The following is a 27,057-nucleotide window of genomic DNA, read 5'->3' as shown; positions in this document are numbered from 1 at the left end:
TCTTGCATTCGTTATCTAAAGTTTCCCCAGAGAGAGAGACCCTAAATAGCCAGGAAAGAGGGTTTGGCTACCTAGGAGAGAGGATAGGCTAGCAACACCTGAAGGAGCCTATCAGAAGGAGTCTCTGACGTCACCTGGTGGCACTGGCCACTCAGAGCAGTCCAGTGTGCCAGCAGCACCTCTGTTTCCAAGATGGCAGAGGTCTGGAGCACACTGGAGGAGCTCTGGACACCTCCCAGGGGAGGTGCAGGTCAGGGGAGTGGTCACTCCCCTTTCCTTTGTCCAGTTTCGCGCCAGAGCAGGGCTAAGGGGTCCCTGAACCGGTGTAGACTGGCTTATGCAGAAATGGGCACCAAATGTGCCCATGAAAGCATTTCCAGAGGCTGGGGGAGGCTACTCCTCCCCTGCCTTCACACCATTTTCCAAAGGGAGAGGGTGTAACACCCTCTCTCAGAGGAAGTCCTTTGTTCTGCCATCCTGGGCCAGGCCTGAATGGACCCCAGGAGGGCAGAAGCCTGTCTGAGGGGTTGGCAGCAGCAGCAGCTGCAGTGAAACCCCAGGAAAGGCAGTTTGGCAGTACCAGGGTCTGTGCTACAGACCACTGGGATCATGGGATTTTGCCAACTATGCCAGGAAGGCATAGAGGGGGCAATTCCATGATCATAGACATGTTACATGGCCATATTCGGAGTTACCATTGTGAAGCTACATATAGGTAGTGACCTATATGTAGTGCACGTGTGTAATGGTGTCCCCGCACTCACAAAGTCCGGGGAATTGGCCCTGAACAATGTGGGGGCACCTTGGCTAGTGCCAGGGTGCCCTCACACTAAGTAACTTTGCACCTAACCTTTACCAGGTAAAGGTTAGACATATAGGTGACTTATAAGTTACTTAAGTGCAGTGTAAAATGGCTGTGAAATAACGTGGACGTTATTTCACTCAGGCTGCAGTGGCAGGCCTGTGTAAGAATTGTCAGAGCTCCCTATGGGTGGCAAAAGAAATGCTGAGCCCATAGGGATCTCCTGGAACCCCAATACCCTGGGTACCTCAGTACCATATACTAGGGAATTATAAGGGTGTTCCAGTAAGCCAATGTAAATTGGTAAAATTGGTCACTAGCCTGTTAGTGACAATTTGGAAAGAAATGAGAGAGCATAACCACTGAGGTTCTGGTTAGCAGAGCCTCAGTGAGACAGTCACTACACAGGTAACACATTCAGGCACACTTATGAGCACTGGGGCCCTGGCTGGCAGGGTCCCAGTGACACATACAACTAAAACAACATATATACAGTGAAAAATGGGGGTAACACGCCAGGCAAGATGGTACTTTCCTACACCGGTGAATGATTATCAAGCCTTGTTGGCTATCTTCGGCTATCCAAAAGCCAAGATGCCTCCTCAAATGGAACGATGTAGACTACGATTGCAAGGGTATGATTATACAATTATGCATCGACAGGGAAAGGATCAAAATCCTGCTGACTACTTTTCAAGAGTGCCCATTTTAGGTCATGGCACTCCATCCAAAATGGCTGAGGCCTACATCAATTTCATTGTCAAGTCAAGTACACCAGCTGCTGTATCATTAGCCCAGATTGTCACTTCTATGAGTCATGTAGTGACATACTAAAGTTAAAAGACATAATTACACATCAGTTGTGGAACAAACATGATCGACCTCTCAGAAATGATGGTGAATATCAAAAATACAAGAATGTCAAGGATGAATTATCCATAAGTCAGGGAGGTGTTGTTCTGCGAGTATCCTGATTCCAGATAGTCTACGACAAAAGCTGATAGAAGTGGCTCATGAAAGACATTGTGGTATTGTTGCTACAAAAAGAGCTCTTTGAGACCGAGTTTGGTTTCTATACCGAGATGAAAGAGTTGAAAAGGAACTCAAGGTTTGTCACATACGCAATTGCCTCTCAACCAAAGTCACTCAACATAACCTAAACATGTCAGACCTCCCAAAATGTGCCTGGAAGAAAGTAGCCATCAATTTCTTTGGTCAACTCGAGAATGGACATCATTTAATGGTGATAATAGATGAATATTTACGTTTCCCATTGGTTGAATATCTCTCATCCACAACATATGAAGGAGTAATCGAAAAACTTGATGGCATATTTGCAACATGGGGTTTGCCAGCCATTGTAAGTCGGACAATGGTCTACCCTCTCATAGCAACGCATTTAAGGAATCACTTTTATTGATTCATCTGATTCTTTTCTTTCTTGAAAAGGTCATGGTGACTGTTCTTCCAACAGTGTATTTACAAGACAAGTGCTGACTATTTAAATTAACACATTTAATAAATTACACTAATGTGTAAGAAACATCTAACCTACAAAGGAAGTTTTGCACCTTAAATCCCTCGTGTTTTGTAGTATTTGATTAATTGGGAGGAGATCTTCTTTGGGAAATTGTGAATTTTGTATTGGTCACTTTTAAGAAAGTCAGCATTTAACTGGTTGAAAACTGTTATACAATTTACAGAGTTGCTAGTAACAGCAATAAACGAATTTGAAAATTCTACAAAGCAGGATCAGCGAATGTTAGACCTGACATACTGAAGTAGTGTTTCTCCAACCTTTTTTGCTTTTTCTGGTAGCTTTTGCTGATTCCGCCCAGTGGCCTTAGGGCACTGGACACTTTCCCACTGTCACTACTGTGGGAAAGTGCATGCACGCCTTTCCACATATATTGTGAAGGGGCGCATGCCTAGGTGTGCTCTCTAGCACGTACGCACACAACCTCAGCTTCATCCTGGACTCATTGCTCACCATGATCTGCCAAGTCAACTCAGTCGCATCTTCCTGCTTTCACACACTTCGACTTCTCCAGAAGATCTACAAATAGATCCCAAAGGACTGCTGAAAAACTGTAACCCATGCCCTGATTACCAGCCGACTCGACTATGGCTACCTCCTATACAGCAGTATATGTCAGAAGAACCTGAAGAAATTACAGCACATCCAAAACGCCTCCGCCAGACTCATCTTGTACATTCCCTGCCACAAACATTTCTCCAACCACCTTAGAGACGTCCACTGGCTTCCCACTGAGAAAAGAATTAACTTCAAGCTCCTCGTCCACACTTACAAGTCCCTCGATGACCTAGGACCTGCCTACCTCAACCACCGTGTTACCTTCTATTCCCCCGCCAGACCTCTTCACTTTGTCAACAAGCACACACTACCACGCATAAAGAAGGCCTCAGCGGGTGGAAGATCCTTCGCCTACCTCGCAGCAATGAGCTCAATTCAGGAAGGACCTTAAAAGTTGGCTCTCCGAATGAAGCTCAGAGGACTAAGCCCCCTAGCGCCCTGAGACCCTTATGGGTGAGTAGTTGCACTTTTTAACCGTGATTTGATTTGATTTGAAACATGTAACTAGCCTGACTTATCAGGCCTGTATGCACACTTGCACCTTTGGTGCCTTTAAACATGTGTCCAGTCTGCCAATGCAAGCTTGTCAGTTTGCAAGGGCACGTAGGTCCAGAGAGTGAAGAATACCCATGAGTGATTTCACTGCATTGAAGATCTGCTCAGCCAATAGGTTAACATGGGAGAAGTTTTACAATTACTCCAAGCTGCAACAGAGGATTACAGTAGAGCAGCCTCATGTTGTTTGCTGTCATTGGATTTGTTTTGACAAACCCATTTCTATGGTTAAGGTGGTTTTGTCAATAATCATGGATACATGCCATTTCTAGAAAGTGTACATCTCTCTGTCCTAAAACTTTTTGTGTGCTTTTTAATTCAACTCAAGTCCACACTGGGAATTGAGAAGCACATCTATGCATTCTACAGCGACAGCTATAAAACTTGGGCACACAATTGGAATGAAGGCCATTTGTGGGCCTGCCTGGATAGATTAGAGGGAGAGATTTGGACACTTGGCCTCTCAGAGCCAGATCATGGCATTACTAAAGATTAAGATGTGCATTCTACAGCCCCATGGCAGACAGGACTGTAATTTAGGGAAGACATCTGTGGTTCAAAGGTGAACCCTCTAAACCACCCCGAACTTCAAAGGCACACTACAGTATAGCTACTGGTGCCCACTGCAGCAAAGTAGAGATACACTTGTAGGAAGTGGTGCACACTGCCAGACGAACTTGGTGTGCACAAGGAGTAACTAATGCCCTAGAATGTACCGCACACTCTTTCTGCATCGTGGGTGGCCTGGGCAAACTGGTTGTTGCAGAGTGGCAACATCTGCTGGACGTCACCTGGTAACAGGGGAGCGGGCATGGAACCAAGTATTGCACCTGGAGATCATATTTGCCAGGTGTGGAGCCTTCAAACTACTGCTTGCATTCAAGCAGTGTGGTACTTCATTGTGGGGCCATGGCACATATAAGCCTCTGGTTGGTGGTGAGCGAATTCACCCTTTGCGGCCCTCCGCACGGCCCGCCTTTATCGAGCGTGCCGCATTCTCTTGTGCAACACCCAACTGCATGCTCATTGCATGCACTGTTCGATTCACTGGTTGTGAACCTTGGAGGTGAGGGCTTACCCATAGAAGCATCACATTCTGCCCCATGCGTCACCGCTGAACTTCTGTCTCTGTGTGTGTAAGCAGATTTGTCTGGTGTGAATCAAGTCATCATGCACCAGACGTTGTGCTTCCTTACTTCCAGGGAGGTATGGTATTGGTAACTTTCTGTATGCGATCGGATCTGTCTGGTGCCACCCAGTCATTGCGTACCAGACATTGTGCCTCATTCCAGGGAAGTATTGCTTTGGTAACTTTCCGTGTGTGATTGGATTTGTCTGGTGCGACCCACGTCCTTGCCCCCCAGATGTTGTACCTTATTCCAGGGAGGTGCGGAGTTGGTAACTCTTTGTGTGCAACCAGGGGTGACTCAAGTCATTGTGCCCCAGACATTGTGCTGTGTCTCCTACCAGTGAGATGTGGATTTGGTAGCAATCTGTTTTTTTCGGCGCCTCTCTGGGCCCCACTGTGAACAGCGTATATGTCCCAGAGTGATTCTCTGCCTCCATGCTTGGCAGAGTGGGGCCCGCGCTGGAAGGAACAGTGTAGAGACCCCTTAGTGAACTCACTGAGTGGTGGCCAGATCTCCATTAGTCGGCTATTGCCTGATCAGCCGTTATCTCTTTGCTCCCCCCCAGCCTTTGCCCTGGGGTCCTGAATTAGTTCAGTTCCAACTGAGAGTGGCCTAGTATCCCGGGGAAATGGTGCTATTATCTCCAACTTGTGGAGGCCGGGTTAGTGGGAATTAGTTGGACGGTGGAGGAAGGTTTGGACCCAAGGGGGATCTGCAAGTGCAGTGACCACTAGCCTGTGGGATATCAGTGTACCACATTAAGGTTCTAGGGGCAAGTGTGAGTGAGTGTGTGTTATACTAGCCTGCCTGATATCTGTAGCACCGCATAGTGGTGTGGAGAGAGTGAGTGGGAGTGACCACCTATGATTGACTACACCGCATGGCAGTGTGGCGTCCTTGTTGTTTCTTGGTCTGAGGGTTATCACAGTTGATATTAGGCTTCACCTGTGCAGTCTAGACTGAGGAAATCTCTAAAAGTGTTGCTGTTCTCTGTATGTACACATTGCTGCTTGTTGTGAACCGGGGTGCATCCTAGAATCGTGTGACAATGAACTGGGGTATCGCTAGGGTGGGTCTCATGCTGACAGTATGTTGGCACTGCATGATCGTGCTGGGAGGGAAAGTATTATTTTTCTCATGTGTACATACTGCTAATCTTTTTTTAACACAGTTGGGGCTAGTACTGATAGTGATATTTCTAAATGTGATTTATGTTTAGATTTGCATGAGGTTCATGTTGTGTTGATTAATGTGTGTTTTAAATACAAACTTATTTACATACACCTCTGTGAATTCTATTTTGTGACGCTCAGTGTATTTGTTGTGTGGTAGTGCTGTGACAATCCTTTACGCGTTACCAAGCTACCCAAGGGTCATTGCAGATTACACAGTGAGGGTAATAACCCACCCCTGGTGGGAGGGGTAGGTTCTGCCTGACTATGGCCCCGTCTCAGCCAACCAGAACATGCCACCTCCAACAGTGATCTTCATAATGTTCAGGACAAACTGCTTATGTGTAAGCATCAGGCTCTGGCAGAATATGCACCATAATAACGGACATTGTAGAGGCTTACTCATGAACTTTGTTAGAGTTGTTTTGGCTATAGATTTAAAATACTAGGATAAATTTGTGAATTCATATAAGACCTACTCTTAGATTTGTAGGTGGTGGGAAAAAGGATTGCTTTTTATGTGCATACTTTCAGATTTAGGTGTGACTGTTTAGATTTTGCTTCAAATTTTGCACTGTCTGACAAGGAAAAAACACAGTATCTACACTGACAAACCAGTACCAAGTAAAATATTTGTGCCAGTTGATTGTCCCAGATGTTGTGGTGAATTTGGAGCAACATTACAACAGCACCATTGCACACAATATAATCTGGAAGTGTAGGTGCAAAGTTACCCCAGCGCTGGTGCAATCGGGTTGATCCTGACAACCCCATTCGTGGGCCTTCCTCACGAACATGAAATACTATTGCCTACAGCAGTGGTTCTTAATTATGGTCCAAGGATCCATAGGGGTCCGCAAGACCTTCTTAGGGGACCTACGATAGTGTTACAAAATTAAATATTATTAAAAGTAATACACTAAAATGAATGAACCGCTGGCCTAGTGCCTCAATTTGGTGTAACTCTTTGGTACACATCCACCAAGCTCAGTTTATGACAGACCGTCTAAAAAATGTCTTTGTTCAGTGAAACAGTCAAAGTCAAAGTATGTTTATTTCAGTTAAATAAAACTATAAAAAGCTTTTACAACGCAGTGGGAGGATTGACATTTTGAGATAATTAAAAACATGTTAAAAATAGACATTAAAAACAAATGGGTGTATTGTCCAGGGGCATTTACTAACCAATAGTTTGGTATGAGGGGTGGGGAGAGGTCAAAGGAAAGTGCACGGATTGGTCTTTTGCCAATTGATTGTTCTGTTATGCATGCCACTCCGGCGTCTGACGTTGTAGTTCCCGGTTTTCCATTCGGAAATGCAAGGAAGTTGGTGCAAACCAAGCATATAAAGTGCAAAGAGCAAATAATCATGAAGAACTAACACTGCTAGCCATGAGACTGCCTGATATTCATATTGCTGAGTAGTCATGTTAGGGGTTGCTCACAGCAGCTTATATTGTGTCTTCTCAGCTTCCAGACTAAAGTGCAAAGACGTTGGTGGAAATGTCGCTTTAAAGTGCAGTGATAAAACTGTACTCTAGTGCAGGTGGTATGGCTATTGCCATACACCCTCTATAGCCTGGGATAAGAAAGGTATATATTAATGCAAGCCACACCCAATGAAATTAAAGGCAATATTACACACCTGTGTTAAAAGCTTGAATTGTTTATTGTGCTGACTGCAGAGCAGCCGTCGAGCTTTTGGCTGTCCATAGCCTGTCCGCCTTTATAATTAATGTTATGAAGGTTGCCATAACTCGGGTGGGGGAGGGTGGGGGCGTTCGCCCTTCAAACAGAAGAGCAACGCATGTCAGCATGATCTAATGCCATGCTGGTTAAACATTTTCCCCAACAAAACCTTATGTTCAGTTAGTAGTGTAGGACAAATCGATAATATGTGAGTCAAACTTTCTTAATCTTGGTAGCAAAATCTACACTTATAGGTGAAAGGTTTCGGGAGCCATTTAGGCAGGCAGGCAGTTGTTTGACACAAACTAAAGCGAAGATAGAGCAACTTGTTTTTATAAAAGGTTATAAGTGAGACTGTTAGGTATGACTGTGGATGGGACTCTTAATAGGAGTTGATAGTCATCCATGCATGTCGTCTGCTGAAATCTTACTTGTCCCTGTTCCATGATATTCTCTTTATTTGTTCATTTAGGGGTGTTTTAAAGGACTTATGAGATAATGAGGGTCATTCTGACCCTGGCGGCCGGTGGCCGCCAGGGCCACCGACCACGGGAGCACCGCCAACAGGCTGGCGGTGCTCCAATGAGCATTCTGACCGCGGCGGTTCAGCCGCGGTCAGAAGCGGAAAGTCAGCGGTCTCCCGCTGACTTTCCGCTGCTCTTTGGAATCCTCCATGGCTGCGGAGCGCGCTCCGCAGCCATGAGGATTCTGACCCCCCCTACCGCCATCCAGTTCATGGCGGGAAAGCCGCCATGAACAGGATGGCGGTAGGGGGGGTCGCGGGGCCCCTGGGGGCCCCTGCCGTGCCCATGCCAATGGCATGGGCACGGCAGGGGCCCCCGTAAGAGGGCCCCGAAAAGTATTTCAGTGTCTGCCTTGCAGACACTGAAATACGCGACGGGTGCCACTGCACCCGTCGCACCTACCCACTCCGCCGGCTCGATTACGAGCCGGCATCCTCGTGGGAAGGTCGTTTTCCCCTGGGCTGGCGGGCGGTTTTACTGGAACCGCCCGCCAGCCCAGGGGAAAACTCGGAATACCCGCCGCGGTCTTTTGACCGCGGTGCGGTAATATGGAGGGCGGGATCCTGGCGGGCGGCCTCCGCCGCCCGCCAGGGTCATAATGAGGCCCAATGTCTGTTACCATAGCGCTTTTGCTTTTAAGTCATTCAGGGCTAACTTAAAGGCCTGCGCCCAGCTGTTTGTTTTTGTCAAAAGGCCAGTTTGGATTTCTCTCCATAGCAGGTAGCGTAATGTTGCCTGGTCTGAGAGTCTTAATAGCAACATATCCTCGAGTATGGAGCCATTTTTGTGCTGCTAGTTCTTGAGCAATTAGGACACATTCCAACAGATCTGGGATAGAGATGTGTTTTGAGGTAGATGAAAGAGGTGGAATGCAGAGTTGAGAAAGGACCTGAACTTTCCGAGGAACGTTTCTGTTCCAATGCTGATTGTTGGGATAAACTTGGCCTTTATCACTATGAGAAGCAGCAAGAGAGTTGGACTTTGCAATATACCGTCTAAAGTTTGAAATGCTGCAATCGAGGTAACGATTCTTGATTTAAAAGGCTTGAGATGTGTACGAAAAGAAGAACGATTTTTGAAACCAGACTCCAAAGTACTTGTGACATGTACTTCCTTTCTTTTCTATCTTTTGCCAAACACCACAACCTGAGGTTTTGTAAGGTTGACAGCCATTTCGTTTTCAATACAATAGGTGTGAAGATTGTTTAATGTACTCTGCAGACCAATTCTAGTCAGATTCAGAACTGCATCATCTGCATATTGCAGTGAAGACACTTGAGAATGCTTCAAGCTTGGTGAATGAGATTTAGCTGCATCTAAATGTGAACTTAGGCCTGATATAAAAAGCTTAAAAAGCATTTGGGGAATGAAAACCCTCTTGCTTTAAACCCCTCTTGATTGATATTTTGGACAGCAAGCCTTTGTTCAGGCCAAGTTTGACGTTTGCCCAGTTATTCCAATATTATAGCTGAATAGCAGGTAGTACTTTTGGGGGAATGTTCCAGGCAACCAACTTTCTCCACAGACGGTTTTAGTTTACACGGTCAAAGCCCTAAGAAAAATCCATGAAACAAGTGTACAGCAGTTGTTTTTTTGTAGAAACATTTCTCAATTATCATAGAGTGCAACCAGGGAGTCTGTAGTGCTATATTTGGCTTTAAATCCTGTTTGATTAAATGAAATTACATTTTGTCTTGCAGCCCAGTTTTCCAATTCAGATAGTAACATGCCAGCAAACATTTTTGAGTCTATATCCACTAGGGATATCATACGACGACTGTTGGGGGAAGCATAAGGGCCTTTCTTGAAGATTGGCTGGGAAATGAATCCACTCCATGATTCTGGTATGACCTCCGCTGATAAACAGAAAATAAACAGGGTGTGAAAACAGGCACTCCAGAAATCTCAGTCTTGTTTGTATATGGCAGCTGAGAGCCCTTCGGGCCAGGGGGACCGTCACCTCTGCTTTTCTCAATCTTCTCTTTGATTTCTCTCTGAGAGATGGACAAGGGTGCTGTGAGATGACCTGTATGTATGGGAAAAGGCTTAGATCCTGGCTGTAGTCTAGAGAGCTTATGTGACTCAGCCACGCTTCTTGCGTGACATTATTGCCTGCTGTGCCACGGAATCTCTATCAAGTTAGTTTATTAGCGACAAGAGGGATTTTTTTGTTATCGCTTTTGTAGGCTTCCATGATCCCTATCCAATTTTAGACAACTTGGGCCCTTTTTGCCACCCAGACTGCCTTATTGTAAGCCTTGTGTAGCTCTCGAAAATTTTGGTATTGCGATGCAGGATCTGAATGGAAATAAATGGCCTTCATTTAATTTCCCATTGACCGACTTTGAAGCTTAAGTGTACTCGAGTATAATTTGTGTTTTTTAGGTCGTAGAGTCATCAGGAAGTGAATATTGAACTTTAGGAAGTTATCTTTAAGTTAATCCTGGGTCTTCCACCATGCTGCGATTCAGTGGAACTGTTTGAGAAAAAACGAAATACAGCCACTTGCAGACTTGGTGAAATGAATGCATGAATCAATGATGCATTTGTGGTGCGTGCCCTCACTCAGACAAATATCATGGCACTAATGGGAAACTGATGGGCTAGCCGAGTAAAATCAATGTGACAGGAAAAACAGTTTAATAATTAGGATGAAGGAAAAAGTCTTCAGAACCCTAGATGATCTTCGGAGAGGTGCAGGTCAATTTGTTTTGAAGGTTGTAAGTGCCAGAGATGTGACAGGCTCCGTGCTCATAACAGGAAGATTAAAAGAGGACTGGCAGGGATGAGATGTGTGGGGAGATGTGACCATGAGGTAGAGGCTAAAAATTAAGCTAACTGCTACATGTGGTATACTCTGAAGTCTGGAACGCGAGTAAAGAGGCAGCTCTAGATATAAGAAGTTACAGTAGTGTAGATGAGATAGAATGTCTGCTTCGATTGCTGTCTGAGGTTGGATTGATGAAGAAAGCAATACAGATCTGCACTGTAAATATATATGAATAAAAAGCTAAAAAAGGAAATTAAAAAAGTACTGCATTAGACCTAACGATTACCTACCTAGTACATATAAAGGAATATACAAAAGGGAGAAGGTGGAGAATGCCACAGTGCTTGCACATCATCACAGGGTTTTTCAAATGTCCATCAATAGTAGTCCTTTCAAGCAGCAGCTAGTTGTGGGTACCAAGCTTGCCACGCACCTGCCACCTCAGGTGTCAAGAGACCACAGACTGGAAACCAGTGAGTGGTTGCATGCACAATGTAAACAAAAAGGCCAGGGCACACCCAAAGTAAGTCTCCGTATTGTGGATCCAAGTAGTCATTCAAGAAAAGTCGAAGTCCAAAGAACAGGTGACACTGGATATTTATTGACAGGTGAAAAGGAGTGGTCAGTGTTCCAGTCAAAGACCACATAAAGCACAAATCCAAACAGCAAACAGCCGACACGTGTTTCGTCTCCTAGACTTTGTCAAGGCTTTAGATATGCAAGAATATGCAAGTAGAAATATATTGAAGGAGTTCCAATAAAAGGCATGTTGTCAATCTCCAGGTAGATCAATAATATACAGATTACAGGTGGAAAAGGAAGGCCATGATAAGCCTTCAAAAGCTGAGTGGAACCGTGCCGGATGCGTCGGTAACAAGAATGAAAAACACTGACCACTCCTTTTCACCTGTCAATAAATATCCAGTGTCACCTGTTCTTTGGACTTCGACTTTTCTTGAATGACTACTTGGATCCACAATACGGAGGCTTACTTTGGGTGTGCCGTGGCATTTTTGTTTACATCATATAGAGGAATATGTTATGTATATAAAAATAATTAATTGAAAAACAGCTACTTGACTGAAATTAAGTTTACAAAGCAGCAACAGCCAAAAAATCCCAGAAATCCCAGAAATCCCATTTGGTTTATCAAGGCGTGTACCCAGAAGCATAATCTTCAAATTTTTCATTATTATTGATTTCACTGCCATGGACTTTTCTTGGCCTATTATTGAATACCTAACCAGATAAGTACACACTTCTGAAGTTGGGTATGTGGTATTCATAGGATAATAACAATGTTGATCACATTTGACATAAATGATTAGGGCGTATTATTTTTACTTACATAACTATGGAAATATAAATGCATAGCGGCGTAATCAAGGAAAAATTGAACTATCTAATTAAGACCAACTTTGTTTTGTTAAAAAATAGTCAGAGGTTAGTTGGTTGTATGTCAGAATCTGCCACAAAAAAAGGGGTGACAAATATATGACATCCTACTTACGTTGTAAAAAATATCAAGGCCCATATTTATACTTTTCTAGCACCGCATTTGCGTCATTTTTTGGAACAAAAGCGTCGCAAACGTACAAAATACAATTGTATTTTGTAAGTTTACGCTGCTTTTTCGTCAAAAAGCGGCGCGAATACGGCGCTAAAAAAGTATAAATATGGGCCTAAGTATCTACTTACTCAGAAGAGGAATGTTAATGCTTGTAATTTGAAAGTCTTTACTTGGTATTTCGACCATATCTGTTTACAATCCATGAGTAAATACAATTGCTGCTTAGATTATTTATAATGAAAAAGAACGGAATTTTGAAGAACCATCGTTTATGCCAAACTACTAATTATTTAGATAGTTACTGGCTAACAATTATAAAGACTGAACACTTTAACCTTAACTTTGAGCAGCCTGAGCACTGAAGCTCCCTGGAATTTCTACTGGATAAGAAAGAGATCATTGCAATAGATTTTTTTACATAGTATGGGATTTAAAAAGCATCCAGTATGTAGTTCGTCTCCGAGTAGATGAGCGCTTGGAATTGGAAGGTGAATACCACAGTTTTAAAATTCTCACTTTCTAGTAACAGCCATATTTATTGATTTTTGTGACATATTGCCCCAATCAAGGCCGGCTTTTGGGCGGTGCGACCAGTGTGACACTTAGCATACTTTAGGATTTAAAAACAACTGCAGCTTTTAGCTTTCAGGCAGCAATACAAATGACAAGATAAGTCTTGTAAGTAATCTTCATGCTAGAGAGAGAGGTCAGAGTTTTGTCTCCAGGCAGTTTTGACTCTCCATAAAGTAGCGCAGAGGATCAATCTGCCTGCTGCAAAGAACAAATCTGTATTTTATGTGGATAGCTCAGTGGATTGGTAAATCCAGCCTTTACCAGCACTTTAAAACAAATGAAATGTATATGGAGAGAGGAGGGGAACTTTCGCCGGATGGCAGTGAGGGAATCCGAGGAGGAGGTCATGGAGAGAGAGGCGCTAAAAAAGATTGTTGCACTGGGTGCCACCAGCACTAAAGCCTGGCCTGGCCCTAGCCTTTCAAAGGACATGATTTGATAGATGTAAAATTAGCATTTGGTGACAACTTACCACCAGGAGTTTAGGCGTCTAGCACCTACCTTGGCATATGCTATTGTCACTGGTGCCACTCATATGAAAGCCAGCATCACAGCTACAATGCTGAGTCCTGTCGATTTTGGCACAGCGTGGCTTGCGGCTGAAAGCTGGATCATTGGCAACGCTCCACTCCGGTGGTGCTGGAAAGAGATAAAAAAAACAACAGTACTTCCCTGGATGCATGATAAATTTCATGACTTTTCACCATGGTGAACAGGCTCCTTTGTGCAGAACAACAAAAATGATATTTATGCCATTCTCATTGCTTAAAATTGTAATTGATGGGCTATGGAAGGCACCCAGACTTCAGAATAATTATTCAACTACTTTGTATGGACAATTGGGCATTCTTGATGGACATGTTCACAGTCAGTGATAGAGGGTGGTTGTAGTCCACCTGTGATATGTGTCCACACAGACGCTGATGATACTCTAATGTAGAAACAACACAGGTTGAACATCAGGCTCCAACTAATGCAAGGATGTTTGAGGTCAAGAATCCTTTCCTTGCTTTGATGACATAGGAGTTGGGCTAGCTTTGCATTAGGCCTTGCCACTGCCACCAGTGCAGATGGTGTATAACAAGAGGTATGGATGAAATGTACTCTAAAAGGACAAGGACTGCACGTCAAGGATGTCCAGGAAGACTTCACTGCAGTACTACTGTCCAGCTACTGTGGCAATAAACCTTCCATATGGGAAAGGGTGCTTTAGAGTTCTCACTTCAGCTGCACTTGACTTCAAAACCTGTGCTACTTACTTTTTTAGTGGCACATAAAGTATTACTTTGGGCCACAACCTGTTTTGTAAAAACCTGCCCTCCAGTTCAGTCTGAAGCGAAATCTTGCACTGCAAGATTTCAACTGTACTAGTCCATTGTTCGAACAGAGTTGCCAACATCTGAAAAATGGCCATTTCTCAAACCTTCAGAGGAGTCACTATGCTACACAACCAACAAGCGAGGAAATGGTGAGAAATAAAAAAGTAAAAGAAACTAATGCACCCTCAGAAATACAGTACTGCTACAGTACTGTGCTTGGGCACGTTTCCCAGAACCTCACTGTATTTTAATTGGTCTTCCTGAATGGAATGAGAACACAAAGAACATGGATTTGCTTTCTGTCTGCCATATCAGGATTTCCATTGGATCTTACGGAATCGTAATATGGCAGACAGGATAACAGTCACGTTTGTAATGAGTAACCCCATCCGCCAAACTCTAAATCAGGCCCAAAGTGATTCAATTTCTTTCCAAATTGTGTTTTGAGACATTAATATCAGCAGGAATAGCATAAATATTTTTCCCAGAGGTTTTCCACACTTGAGATTAGTTGGACAGAAGTATTTGCTTGTGTAGTACTATGAGCAACATAGGTATCTTAGCATTGTTCAGAATTGAGGTCCAGATTTACAAATGTTTCATGCAACGTAGCACAGCTTTCAAATTTGCTATAAAACTCAACATTACATATGGAATAATTGGAGTGTAACACCCTAAATAAAAAGACTGGCCTGCTGCTGGAGTTGTCTCCTGTGCTGACTTTCAAACGGAGTCGCCTCATGCAATGTGTAGCCTAGCACCATGGTGCAGAGGTGAGTGTGTCCTGTCCCTTATAGGATTTGTAGCAGAGGCATACCCTTCCAGTACAAACTCCTTTGCATAGGCTGAAGGTTCCCACGCATTGGATGTGTGCTGTGCACTGCAGTAAAGAAGCAATGTCTTGTTTTTTGCACAGTTGTTTGTGCTGACCTGCCACAGCAACATCCCCTTGAACCTCAAGGGAATGGCTTTTCTGTGCTATGAAAGGTGCATAACACCACCTCCAGTGGAGAACACCTTTTGTTCTTCGGTTAGTAAATAGCATGCATCGTGTAAAGCGTGAGTAACTCTGGGCCTTAGAGTCTGTCAGAACCTAAGAATGGACTCCTTCCACACTGGACGCCGAAGACAGCCCTGTGCATATGACAGATTTGTGGGCAAACTAAAGGATGACACGGTAAGCTGGAATTTTGGGGGATGTTCCAGAGACAAGTTCTAGATGCATGATTCAATAGCATTTTAAACATACCTATGTGATGGCTCAAAGAAAATATACTAAAATATGATTTCCAGAAACTGGATTTGTGATGATTTGGGGCATCTGAGTACACTTAGGTTATTGTTTGGCTCAGAAATGTGGCCTACAAGAACCATTTAATTTAGCTGGTAATAAAACCAGGAATTCAACTGGAAAGGTAGGTCCTGGATGGCAATAAAATAAAATATGAGCGTGAATGCTGGCAAAACTGCTGTACCACAATGTTTGCAAATATCCATGTTACAATAAGTACTTGAGATAGCACAGAATATCTGTGACAAAACCTGTTCATAGACTTTTATGGAGTGAAAGAAATACAGGAACAACAAACGTAGATGTTGAATCTTAAAAGCCTAATCCGAGCTATATCTCAATGAGTCTACTGAAGGTAACTGCAATGCAAGTTTTTGGAATAAGAGGCTACACCTTTGAATCTGCAAACATAATGCAAGTATGAGGTAAGTGAACCTGGAACTACTTATTTATCCTAAATGCCAGTTAAGACTTATATTTAATAATGGGGGGGATTAGGGATTGGCCGAAGTGAGCAAAATGGGAAACGCATTGTAATTAAGCTCCCAGACCTCCTCTGCAACCCACCACCATCCCGACACTGCCGGTGGACATCAGCCACGGAATCCTATTCTATTCTATTCATGGTGTTTCATAATGCACATATCTACCTTGAAAGGCCTCCCATCGCTGAGACAGGCACACTTGCATGACCTAGGTGAATCCAGATAAGGTTTAGAATAGATAGGTCTTTAGTAGTTTACTGACAGAGATTTGTGACTGTCTTTGACTTAGTTTCGCAGGGAAGGCATTCCATAGCGTAGCAGTCATAAAAGTGAAGGAGCTACCGCCACAACTGGCTCTCTTCACTTTGGGAATGGTCAGCAGATAGGAGTTCTTGGAGTCTAGTGATCTCCTTGGGACATATGGGCAAAACAGTTTTCATGTCAGAAGAGGACCTTTTCTCTGCATAGCTCAGTGGGCCATGCATAGGGCTTTGAAATGGATCTTTTTTTGCATTGGGAGCCAATGAAGCACAGTCAATGCTGAGTGAGTTGAGTGATGTTTAGGGATCTTGAAGAGTGATCAGGTTGCAGCATTTTGAAAAATCCATAGCCATTTTAGGACGTATTGAGGACTTCCCAGAAACAAGGAGTTGCTGTTGTCAAGACGGGAGTTAATCAGCCCTTGTATGAATACTCTTTTGGATGAAGGAGGTAGCCACTGCATCATTTTTCTTAACGTACCTAAAAGTCAAAAGCAAACTGCGGACAGTTTTTTGGCTTGAGTCTCCATAGTGAGTTTACTGTCCAACCAAAAGCCAAGACTTTTTACCATCATAGCATGTACTGGCTGCTCTCTGAGGCATTGGGGCTAGAGCAATTCTTTCCAGCAGGGTGTGTTGTTGACAACCACCAACACTTCTGCCTTCCCACCAATAAGTTTAAGATTTCTGGCTGTCATCCGTTCAGTTACTTCCTTGAGGCAGGCTTGTAGGTCGTTGGATGTCGGTTATGATTTGAGGTAAGTGCAAGGACAAGGTGAGTATCGTCAGCGTAAGAGACAAGATCTAAACCTTGTTCCTGCACGATTCTTGCCAGTGGGAGGACATATACATTAAATAGGGTTGGGCTTGGTGAGGAAACCTGTGGAACTCCAAATTCAATGGAATATGTAGCTGAAAGAAATGGTTCATTGTAAACCTGAAAACTCCATTGTTCAGAAAAGCCTTGATCCACTTAAGGGCAGAGCCTGTGATGCCGGTGTTTTCCAGTCTCTGGACCACGGTGCAATGGGAAACAGTGTCAAGGGTGACACTGAGATCCAGCATGCTTATGACTGATGAGCCACCCCGGTCAAGGATGGCCCGGAGGTCTTCAGTGGCCGCCAACAATGCGGTCTCAGTGCTGTGTCCAGGTCTGAAGCCCGTTTGGGTGGGATGAATGATAGAGCGAATTCCTCCTGCCTGAGCTTGGAGGGCCTGTGGCAGTACTCTTGAAGGCTGCCGGAAATGACAGTGAATGAGGTCTGGGAGTGATGGGCGGCCAGGCCAGCCATGTGGCAGTTGCTCAGCCGCTTGGAAGCCCCTTGATTGTTACTTGGCCCGCGCTGTTGCACCTGGACATTGGGACCCCTCCATGGGGTAAGAGGAATCTCTGCAGTGGCCTTTGGGGTGGTGTTCTAGGGGCTTAAGGATTGGCAGTGAGCCTTTAAGGGACACCGGAAGGTGGTGGCAGCTGGGGCCCACCTGGAGGCCTGCCCTGCTGTGTGGCGCCCACTTAATGATTGCTGCTGTCTGGTGGATTGCGATGCTGCCCTTTTGACTCTCGGGGTCCCTTTTCCCCCTTTTGACATAGAAGCAACATCGGTGGCAGTCTGTGGGTTGGAGTGGAGGCCTGTGGGGGATTGCCCCCAGCCACAGTTGCATTGTGGGTGCCAGCTCTGCCCTTTAAGCCCCTCCCTCCCCATGGTTCATCCTTGAAGGTGCCTGGCCCTGCCGGAAGCTGACTTTCTACATATGACATGGAGTTGCCCACCGGTACTCCGCATATGGCAGGATGTAACGGCGCAGACGGCTACCTGGTCGGGATTACCCTCACTCCCAACTCCGGAATCCTGCCTATTGAGGGTGCACCCACATCGAGGAAAGGACAGACAGAAACATCGATGCACCGCACTTGCGTTTGTTTTACTCAAACGCTTAATAGCGATACAATGGAAACCGCCCAGCGCACCAGATATACACCGATGGACATCAGAGATGTTGCATTGGGCTAGGGCAGAGGCGCAGGTAATACACACAATGCGCGACAGCGGGTTGGAGATCAAGGGGGCGGACATATGGGATTCCCTCATAGAACAGCTGGAACAAAAAGATGACACCTGGCCTCCCTGAACTGATACTATCTCATTAATATATATGTCTACACTCCACCTCACTTTTATTTCTGGGGTCTCCTAGCGATGTGCAGCCCGTTCCCTCCTCCCCTGTCTCTCTCCCCTTTCCCCCCTCCCCCCTGGGCTCTTCCTCCCTCCCCCTCCTTCCCCAGCCACTCCCTTTTTGACACTTCCTCTCCACACTCTTGGACACGTGTTGGGAACACCAATATACAATTATTCTTCCAAATGGCGTTTCACTGTTAATCTTTCTTTTTTTTAATGTTAATCGAGAGATCTGTTGCTATATCAAGTAGACAGAAGAGATGTCCTAGATGTAAGAGGACTCGACATAATAATTTGATGTTATGATTAAATCACTGTAAAGAATTTGACAAAATCAATAAACAGATAAAAAAAAAAAAAAATGCCTGGCCCTGGAGCCTGCTGTATAGATGCGCTGTAGGTGCAGGTGCGGTACTGTTGTCTCCACCTGAGCCTTATTTGGGGCCTGATCCTTGAAGACCTGGCTTTTCTGCCTCAACTGGACCTGAAACTGGTGTCTCTGTGTCAGTACCTACCCTCCCAGCTGCTCGAGCTGCCCCCCCACTCTATTGGCCACATTGGGGGTGGGTGGGCCAGGGGGAAACCTTCCTCATCCTACTGGTAAAGGAGAGCCTCCCCTTCTTTCCCTGCTCATCTGGCCCCCTGGACTCTCGCTGCTGGCCATAACTCCCTCCAAAACTGAGCTTCACAAGAGGCAAGCCCATGAGTAATGCCATACTTCCAACCTCCCCTCAAGGATTGATCGTCAATCCACATCCCTCCTTTGCAATACTACCCTCAAGATTTTGTTACCTGGTTGCTCGTACTGCCTGTCGTCCTCCAGAGGTCAGCGGGACAGTGGAAGGAGAGCCTGCCAAATTTTTCTCTACTGCTTCTCCCTGGGACCTCTAGGCCTAGCAACTTGCACCCCTCTGAGCTGCTGTGTGCCGCATGCACTGCACTGTCTGGCATTGCCATGGGGAAAGACAAGGCCCCATCCCTGGGAGCCCAACACAAAAATAAACAAGTATACCACCATCTCCACTGAAACTAATAAACACTCCTCTGCCTGCTCCTCAACTACTGTGCCACCAGCAGCAGTGGAAGTGACCCATATTTTGCAGGCCCTCCAAACCTCTTGTGAAGTGCTCAAAACCAAAATTGGTGAAGTTGGGGTAGATGTCGCTCTTCTCTGTCAGGACCTCTGCAATGTTGTTAGGAGAGTAACTGAGGCCGAGAGCAGAGTATCCACCCTAGAAGATTATTCTGCAGACCTCAAAACTAAAGTCGCTGCACTGACCTCAACTACTCGCACCCCAGAGGCTAGGATGGGAGATGCAGAAAATGGCTCCAGGTGCAATAACCTTTGCTGTGTTGGCTTCCCCTTGGAGGCCGAATGCAACCCCCAAGAACTGTTCATTGAGAACTGGATCAGGTCCTGGATTCCACAGCCTGTCCTCTCCCCATGGTTTGTAAATGAGCATGCCCATTGAGCCTTTACACAGTGATTGCCGCTGGGTGCACCTTCAAATCCTATAATAGCCAGAATCTTGAACTACAGTGATAGAGATATGATCTTGTGGCACCGACAAACACATGAACAGCTTACCTTTTATTCAACACATATCATGATCTGCCCTGTTTATACCAAAGCTGTCCAGAACTAATGTAAATCCTTTGAAACAGTTAAACTTAAATTGAGAGAAATATCCATGAACTATAGGTCACTCTTCCCTACCAAATTGAAAGTGATCCACCAATTTCACACATATTCCTTTGACATGACCGAGGAGGCCTGGGAAAGGGGGGCGAGAGGAGAGAACTTAGAAGCAATTACCCCCCCCCTGCTGAGGTGGCTGCTGGGTATGAGAAGCTGGTTGCTGTGGCCCCAGCTCTTCCTCAACTGCAATGGCGGCCAAAGTCTAGACTTTGGCGGGTGGTGGAGGCTGCCCACCAAAGTACTGCAACGGGATGACCACAAATGCAGCCGTCCCTCTGCGGTACCTATTACAAGTTTCCTGCTGGGCCGGCTGGTGAAAACAACGCTTCCGCCCGCCGACCCAGCGGGAAACACACCACAACCTTGACACTGGCTCATAATAGAACCGGCGGCAATGTTGCAGTGCATAATTTGGGGAGTGAAAAGTGCTCCGGGGCTATCCATGCGGGCCCCTGCACTGCCCATGCCAGTGGGACCGCCATGCAAAGGATGGTGGAAATGCGGGTCATAATTTGGAGGACAGCACTGTTCGCAGCACTGCCCTGGCAGATTGAGACCGTTGGCACTGCGAGGCCATCGGCTGGTGACAACCTGGTGGTGAGGGCGGTCGGACCGTGGCTTCTCTGCCACAGTCATAATATAGCGGTTGGACCGTCCCTGTCAGGGGCGGGCCAAGCACCACCGCAAGTCCATGAACCGCCAGACTTGTAATGAGGCCATAGATGCAGCTGTCAACAGCGTAAATAATCACCCGCCTCTTCTGACACCGACTGAGGGGACACCCAGGGTGAAAACAAACACCCATGGCCTAACTCATCGGACCTTATGGGCCCAGGTGCCCTTCACACAGGGGCTTCTGACAGCTGTTGGGTGGCTCCCATGCAAAGGCAGAACTGTAACTATATAAACTGGGCTGCGGCATTTTTAGCCTGTCAATTATGTTTTTTAGGAAGCCCTGAATTTCAGTAGTCCAAAGAATGTCATGACCAGTGTTCTTGTGAGCACCACATTTGATCACTTTGGAGAAAAGGAATATTTTTTTCAGAGGATGTAGTGCTACATTTCCACAAGTATAACTCCTGTGCTATTTTTGGTCATGTGGAAATCTTAGAACCAAAGATTACAAATGAAGTTGTTAGGGTGTTCCCTGACTTGGAAGCCAGATGAAGGCCAAACAGTCTGGTTCATTCACCTCATCGCCAAGATTTTGATTTCAACTCTTTTCTTGCAGAGGAAATTTTCATGCATGTTAGTCAGATTTTCAGAGTCCTTTTCCAGCCTGAAATGGATTTTGGTGTCATCATTGTACATTAGGAAATTCACTTGTTGTTACTCAAACAGCAGTGTCAGAAGATTAAAGACCAAAGTGGTGAGGTGTGAACCCATGGATGCACCCTCATAATACTGGCTGAGAGCTGATTGTTTTATTTATTCAAAACAAAAGGTTGTATCAAGGCCAAGGCAGTTCCTGACATGTCTGCGCAGGCTTTACAGGAGGTTATCAACATCCACCACATTACAGCTCATTGGGTCTAAATCCTGATTACCAATGAAGGATGAGTTGGTTCTGTTCCATATCCTCCTGGAGCTGTCTCATGACTGTAATCCCCATAATCTTGCTGGTTTAGGTACATATGAGTTTATTGAAATATCTTCAGCCCTCTCATGATCTTTACAAGTATGTGGTGATGCCAGCATGGACATGGCTCTATAAGTATGTTGGACATTTTTGCTTTAGTGGCCAGTTTAAGAGTGTCCTTGGTCTCCAACATTTGGGAAGTTGTGAAAGTGAACTGAAGTGACTGTGAAGGGGAGAGGAAAGATATGTGTGGTTGGGTTAATGGAGAACGACTTACAGATATTTTTGAAAAAATCCAGGAGAACTTTGTAGTAATGGTCTTATGAGCAGGAAGAGTTAGTCTGGGTAGTTAGGTTAAACGGTTCTTTAAAAATGCTAAAAATCTCTCCCATTTTATTTAAGGACTCATTGATACAGTTTGTAAAATGGATCTTTTTGACTCTTCTTACTGCTTTGAGATTGCCTCTCCTGTATTCTTTTCTGAGGATCTTATCTTTTGAGGACAAAACCTTACTGCACTCAAATTATGACTAGTTAATTTAATTTCTCATATTTCCTTGTTGAACCATCCAGCTCTTGGTCACTTTAATGCCAATTTTGTTTTGTCATGTGTGTGGTCAGCTTATTTGGGGCAGAGGATATACTTAGATTTAATTAGCCAGCAAGGCTACAGGGTGCTCTGGGTGTGAGGGGTCTATTTTGCTAGTCACATAGCTTTCTCAATCTGTTTTAAGTATTACTTTTGTAGCGCCACATTGGGATTTGGGTGAGTTGTTTCTGTAGTGGGCACAGGCCTGTATTTCATGTTTGAGAGTGCAACAGAGATGAAGGAGTGATCTGATGAGATCAGTCATAGGGCCAAGGTGCTAGAGGTGTCCATATAATGGGTAAACCCAACGTAAATTATATGACTATCAATATGATTTAGCCACTGACCACCTAAATTAAGACAATTACCTCAATGTTTTCGAGTAAGTCTGTTGCTACTTTAGGATTATAACCTGTTATCCCAGAGGCTGAAATCACCCAAGATCACTATTTTCTTGGGCTGGTTGGTAGGCCACCACTATTATGAATGATCATCTGTGGCTGATACTTGAGTCAGTAACAATGCAAGGTAAGCACTGAAAGCTAGCTCTGAGTAGGATAGTCCAGCTGTATAAGCAGTGGTTAGCCTCAGTCCCCTTGCTTATTTTTTTATGATGTTCTGGTAGTCCTGGGTAGGAGATAATTTACGGTGACAGCAGAGTGGTTGTCAAAACTAGCCACTTTGAGGCAGACTATATCACTTAGTTTTGGACAGGAAGTCAACGGTGTTCAGGGCATACATCTGGACTGCATGTGAATTTATGAGGCAAGGTTTTATGACAGGGTTATGGTTGGCTCACGAGATTGGTTTCATCTCTGCATGAGGCTGTGATGATTGACTTTCTGATGCTGTAGATGTCTCGGCATGATCTCTACGTTATTGCTTATCAATGTTATGAGTTAAGAGTTTTACTGAAATCGGTCAAGAAAGTAGATAATCCTTCAGGGCGAGGGCATCTGGAGAACTGCTATTGGAAATGGAAATGACCGCTTAAGGAAGGCACTTGAATACTGAATTACCTTGCAACAAAAAGTGATGGTCCCATGCTATGTTTTCTCCTTGTTGGACATCAATTTGGTTGCTGGATAATATTTCGGTCTCCTTGAACATCTACTGCTTTATGCATTTGAACTTCTTAAAATAAATTTTTATTTGTGCAGCGATATTCCTTTCTCACCTTTCTTGTACCTACCCATTTGGCTGAACGTGTCAGAAGCTGGACACTGGAGAAAACTCGATAAATATGCTTCTAACTACTCACTATATCTGGTGGTCTTACACTTATGCATTCTATAGTGTATCTAGGATTATAATGTGTTTCCTAAACATTCAGAGGCTCTAAATTCATAATTGTTTCTTGGGTAGCCTAACCTCCATCATTTGGTGTTCCTAAGTTTCTAAGATATGATAACATATGATTATTTTTGATTGTGACTTGAAAAGTCTCCAAAATCCCATTTGGAAACTATAACCCTAGTATAATTCTTCTTTCATGTACAGCATCCTAGTTGAAGTTACATATCGTGCTGCTATTTGTTCTACATGTTTAGATTTGTTTTGGTACTGTAACTGACAAACCTATTTCCCCAGAGATATTCTACCATCAATTTTCGTTTCTGTAATTTCCTATTTTCCAGCTTCAGAACTGATGTCTGTTTGATGAGTTTAGAGGTGCAGAAGACCTCATTCCATGTGAGTATGAGAAACCTAAAGGTCTGTCAGAAATTTCTCAGATCAAGCAATCCTATTCCTTCTTCTCTTGTTGTGCCTGGGTCACATTTCAAAACATTTTAGGGTAGAGAGGGAATAGGCTTTGCTATAGTGGAGGAATACACACGTATTTCTAAAGCCCCCATTGAGTTATGCCATGTAGTTCTCATTTGTCCTAAATATATCCAAGGAAATTGTACCTCCTCTTGATTTGGGTGTAAGAGCTTTTAAAATGCACTTCAATTGCAGTTTTAAATCTCCATTAGTTGTTATCACAGTTGGATGTTTCTTTAGGCAAATTGTATTTTAAGATGATTTTAAGATTAATTTTCAATTCTTTTTAAGAAGAACTATCTAAATACCGTTAATATGTGTTGTAATTGTATGCGTTTTGGAAAAGTATATAAACCTATTGGCTTCAATAAATGTTATTAATTTTATCTGAATGACAAAAATGAAATACACAAGTGTAGGTGGGGTGCTGGATGCAGAGACACTAGTCCATGAAAGTACATGTTTGCCTTATAGATAAGAACAATACTACAATGGCCAAAGCAGGTATTAGGGATTACTGCATAGGACAAACAAGTTATAAGGCCAGATACTAGTAGAGTGTGTTCTCCTGAACCTCCTGGGGCTTATCCGGGGATGCCCAGTGTTCCTGGCTGGGAAAAAAATAACTTGAAGCTAAACCGAGAGTTCAGTCTGAAGGTTGGTCCACCCATTGCACAGAGAAGAGAAGTCTCACCCAGTATCCGTAATCACCTACAATATTGGTAACAATAGTGAGTGGAAACCGCAGCATATAACCCACTACCTGCAGCATATGAGGTTCCTATCAGTTTTCTATTTGGTCTCTGCACTGGGGCCTCATGAAGACAGTCTGGGCACAAGGTGGCTCAGGCAATCTGTGGACTGGTAAGTTAACTGTATTCTAAAGTTAGGTCATCTAGTCTATGGTCCTGCCCAGCCTCCAGGAGATATTGCCCATGCTGGACCCTCCTGGGAGACATGACCCCTTCACCTGTTCCCATGGAAGTAGTATAGGGACAACATGCCTGCAGAGATTAGATTCCTATACATGCAACCACAGAAACGTGGAGGAGTATCAGTGATCTACCCATACAGCCTCCAAGGTTACAGGTAATAATGTTTTTCATGTTTTATTAGTATCTACCATTTATTCTGGATAACATACACATACGTTGGTCAATCTCATATATGTCAGTGTGCTTGTCATTTGACATACAACAGTGTCATGGCACTAAAGTTTCATATTGGTTTGATATGAAGGGGTACAACAGCCACACCTGTGTGGAAACATCCTTTAGCAGCTCCCTCTAATATAGGAATATAAGGGATGATTCCTGAGAAATAAGAAATGTGCTAACCCTCTGAGGTATGCCATGGGCAGCTTTTAGTATGATCCACACAGGATGGCACACCTCAGACACAAATAAACTCTTCTTCATTCAGTTTCTAAATAGGCTTACCACTATGATATATATATGTTTAGAAACTGGGCCACTCTGGTGTGAATGGACAGCTGCAGTGTGCAATAATATATTTGGCTAAGTGGTCTTTTCCACCATACTTCTGGTGTGGTCTTAAGCTGTCAGACTTCAATGGATGAGAGACTGGTTCATCGTGAAGTAGAAAGCAAGCTGGTATCCCTAGAAAAATATCTGAAATAACTTGATGTTTCCCATAATGCTGAGGTGTGAGGTAAAATGGCAGGGGGAGAGAGAGAGGTACACAGACATGCTTGAAGGCATGAGATGTAAATTTATTCAACCTACATGACCTAGAAACAAAAAAAATGGATTGTCTGGCTAATTAGGCTTCAATCTATGGTGGCCTGGATTAAATGGATTGATCGGGAAGGGATATAGACACAGCAAAATATTAACCAGCTAATCCAAGCATGTAACATTGATAAGGAACATGGCAGATACCCAGATGGAGCATAAATAGTTTCTCTTCTCCAGGGAAAGATACAACTTCAAGAAACCCCACTGACAGTTACCTGAATACCTTTATTTGACAAATATAGATACATGTATAATTAAAAGTACATGTCCAACATTTTAAATACACTACACTCTTCCCTGTGGGCTGTTTAGGGCCTACCCTAGCTGTGGCGTATATGGACGTTTGGGCTTTGCAGAGGGGTTATTTTATCAAGTCGAATAGGCACTTTAAACTACATACAGGCTGCAATGGTAGACCTGGGACGAGTTTTAGGGAGCTACTGTAGCACAATAAGTGCTGCAGGCCCACTGGCAGCATTTAATTTACCTTGCCTGAATATATGGTATAGCACTTTACTAGGGATTTATTAGTAAATTAAGTATGCCAATTAGGCTATTGCTAATCAAATCATGTATAGGGAGTGAGCACAAACACTTTAGAACTGGTAGCAGTGATAAAGTGCACAGAGTTCTAAGGCCAAAAAAACTGAATTCAGCGAACCAGGAGGGAAGAAAGCAAAAGGTCTTGGGGAAGACCACCCTAAGGCTGACAGGTCTACAACAGCTAAGTCAGTGGTGGAAAGAGAGCTATGGTGAAGATTACCTCGTACTGGAATTGACTCCAGCCTGGATCCATGCCTGGGCCCAAAGCGGTCTGCCGAGTTTTGGTGAGATTGAGTAGTCCAGGGTAACTGATGCATCTTCTTATGCTGTGCCCTAAGCTATCCAGGTACCGGACCCAGGTTATTTATGATATAGATACGATCTGCAGTACTCACCTTCCTTATTTCCCCCCATATTTGTTGCTAAGCCATCCATTCCCTCTACACTTTACAAAGGGCTGACAGATAGCTTTAGTCCTCTGCAGAGCCCATCAGAGACTATACTGTGCTCTGAGGCACAGACAAAACTCCTGATCATAGAGACTGGGTAATAAGAATATGGGACCTTCTATGAATGGAAAAGTTAACAATGGCATGCATAGCAGCGAGAAAGCCTTTTATGAAATTTGCCCACCTTTTATACAGTCTCACAGATGTCATTCTATCTGATGGAATACCCAAGATCTCTCTGTATGTGTGTGAGAATTCCAATGATG

The 27,057-nt window shown here is 44.2% G+C and overlaps 1 protein-coding gene across 1 annotated transcript in view; it reads right to left on the bottom strand.

Moving 5' to 3' along the window:
* The window catches only part of FBLN7 (fibulin 7), a 698,570-nt gene that overhangs the window by 115,812 nt on the left and 555,701 nt on the right, over positions 1-27,057 (bottom strand). Inside the window, exon 5 of the mRNA XM_069235079.1 lies at positions 13,381-13,518. Coding sequence (XP_069091180.1) covers positions 13,381-13,518 — 138 coding nt within the window. The remainder of the gene's footprint in view (positions 1-13,380; positions 13,519-27,057) is intronic.

The sequence above is a fragment of the Pleurodeles waltl genome, chromosome 5, assembly GCF_031143425.1.
Source record: "Pleurodeles waltl isolate 20211129_DDA chromosome 5, aPleWal1.hap1.20221129, whole genome shotgun sequence".
Taxonomy (NCBI): Eukaryota; Metazoa; Chordata; class Amphibia; order Caudata; family Salamandridae; genus Pleurodeles; species Pleurodeles waltl.
This window is presented reverse-complemented; position numbering and strand designations above follow the sequence as displayed.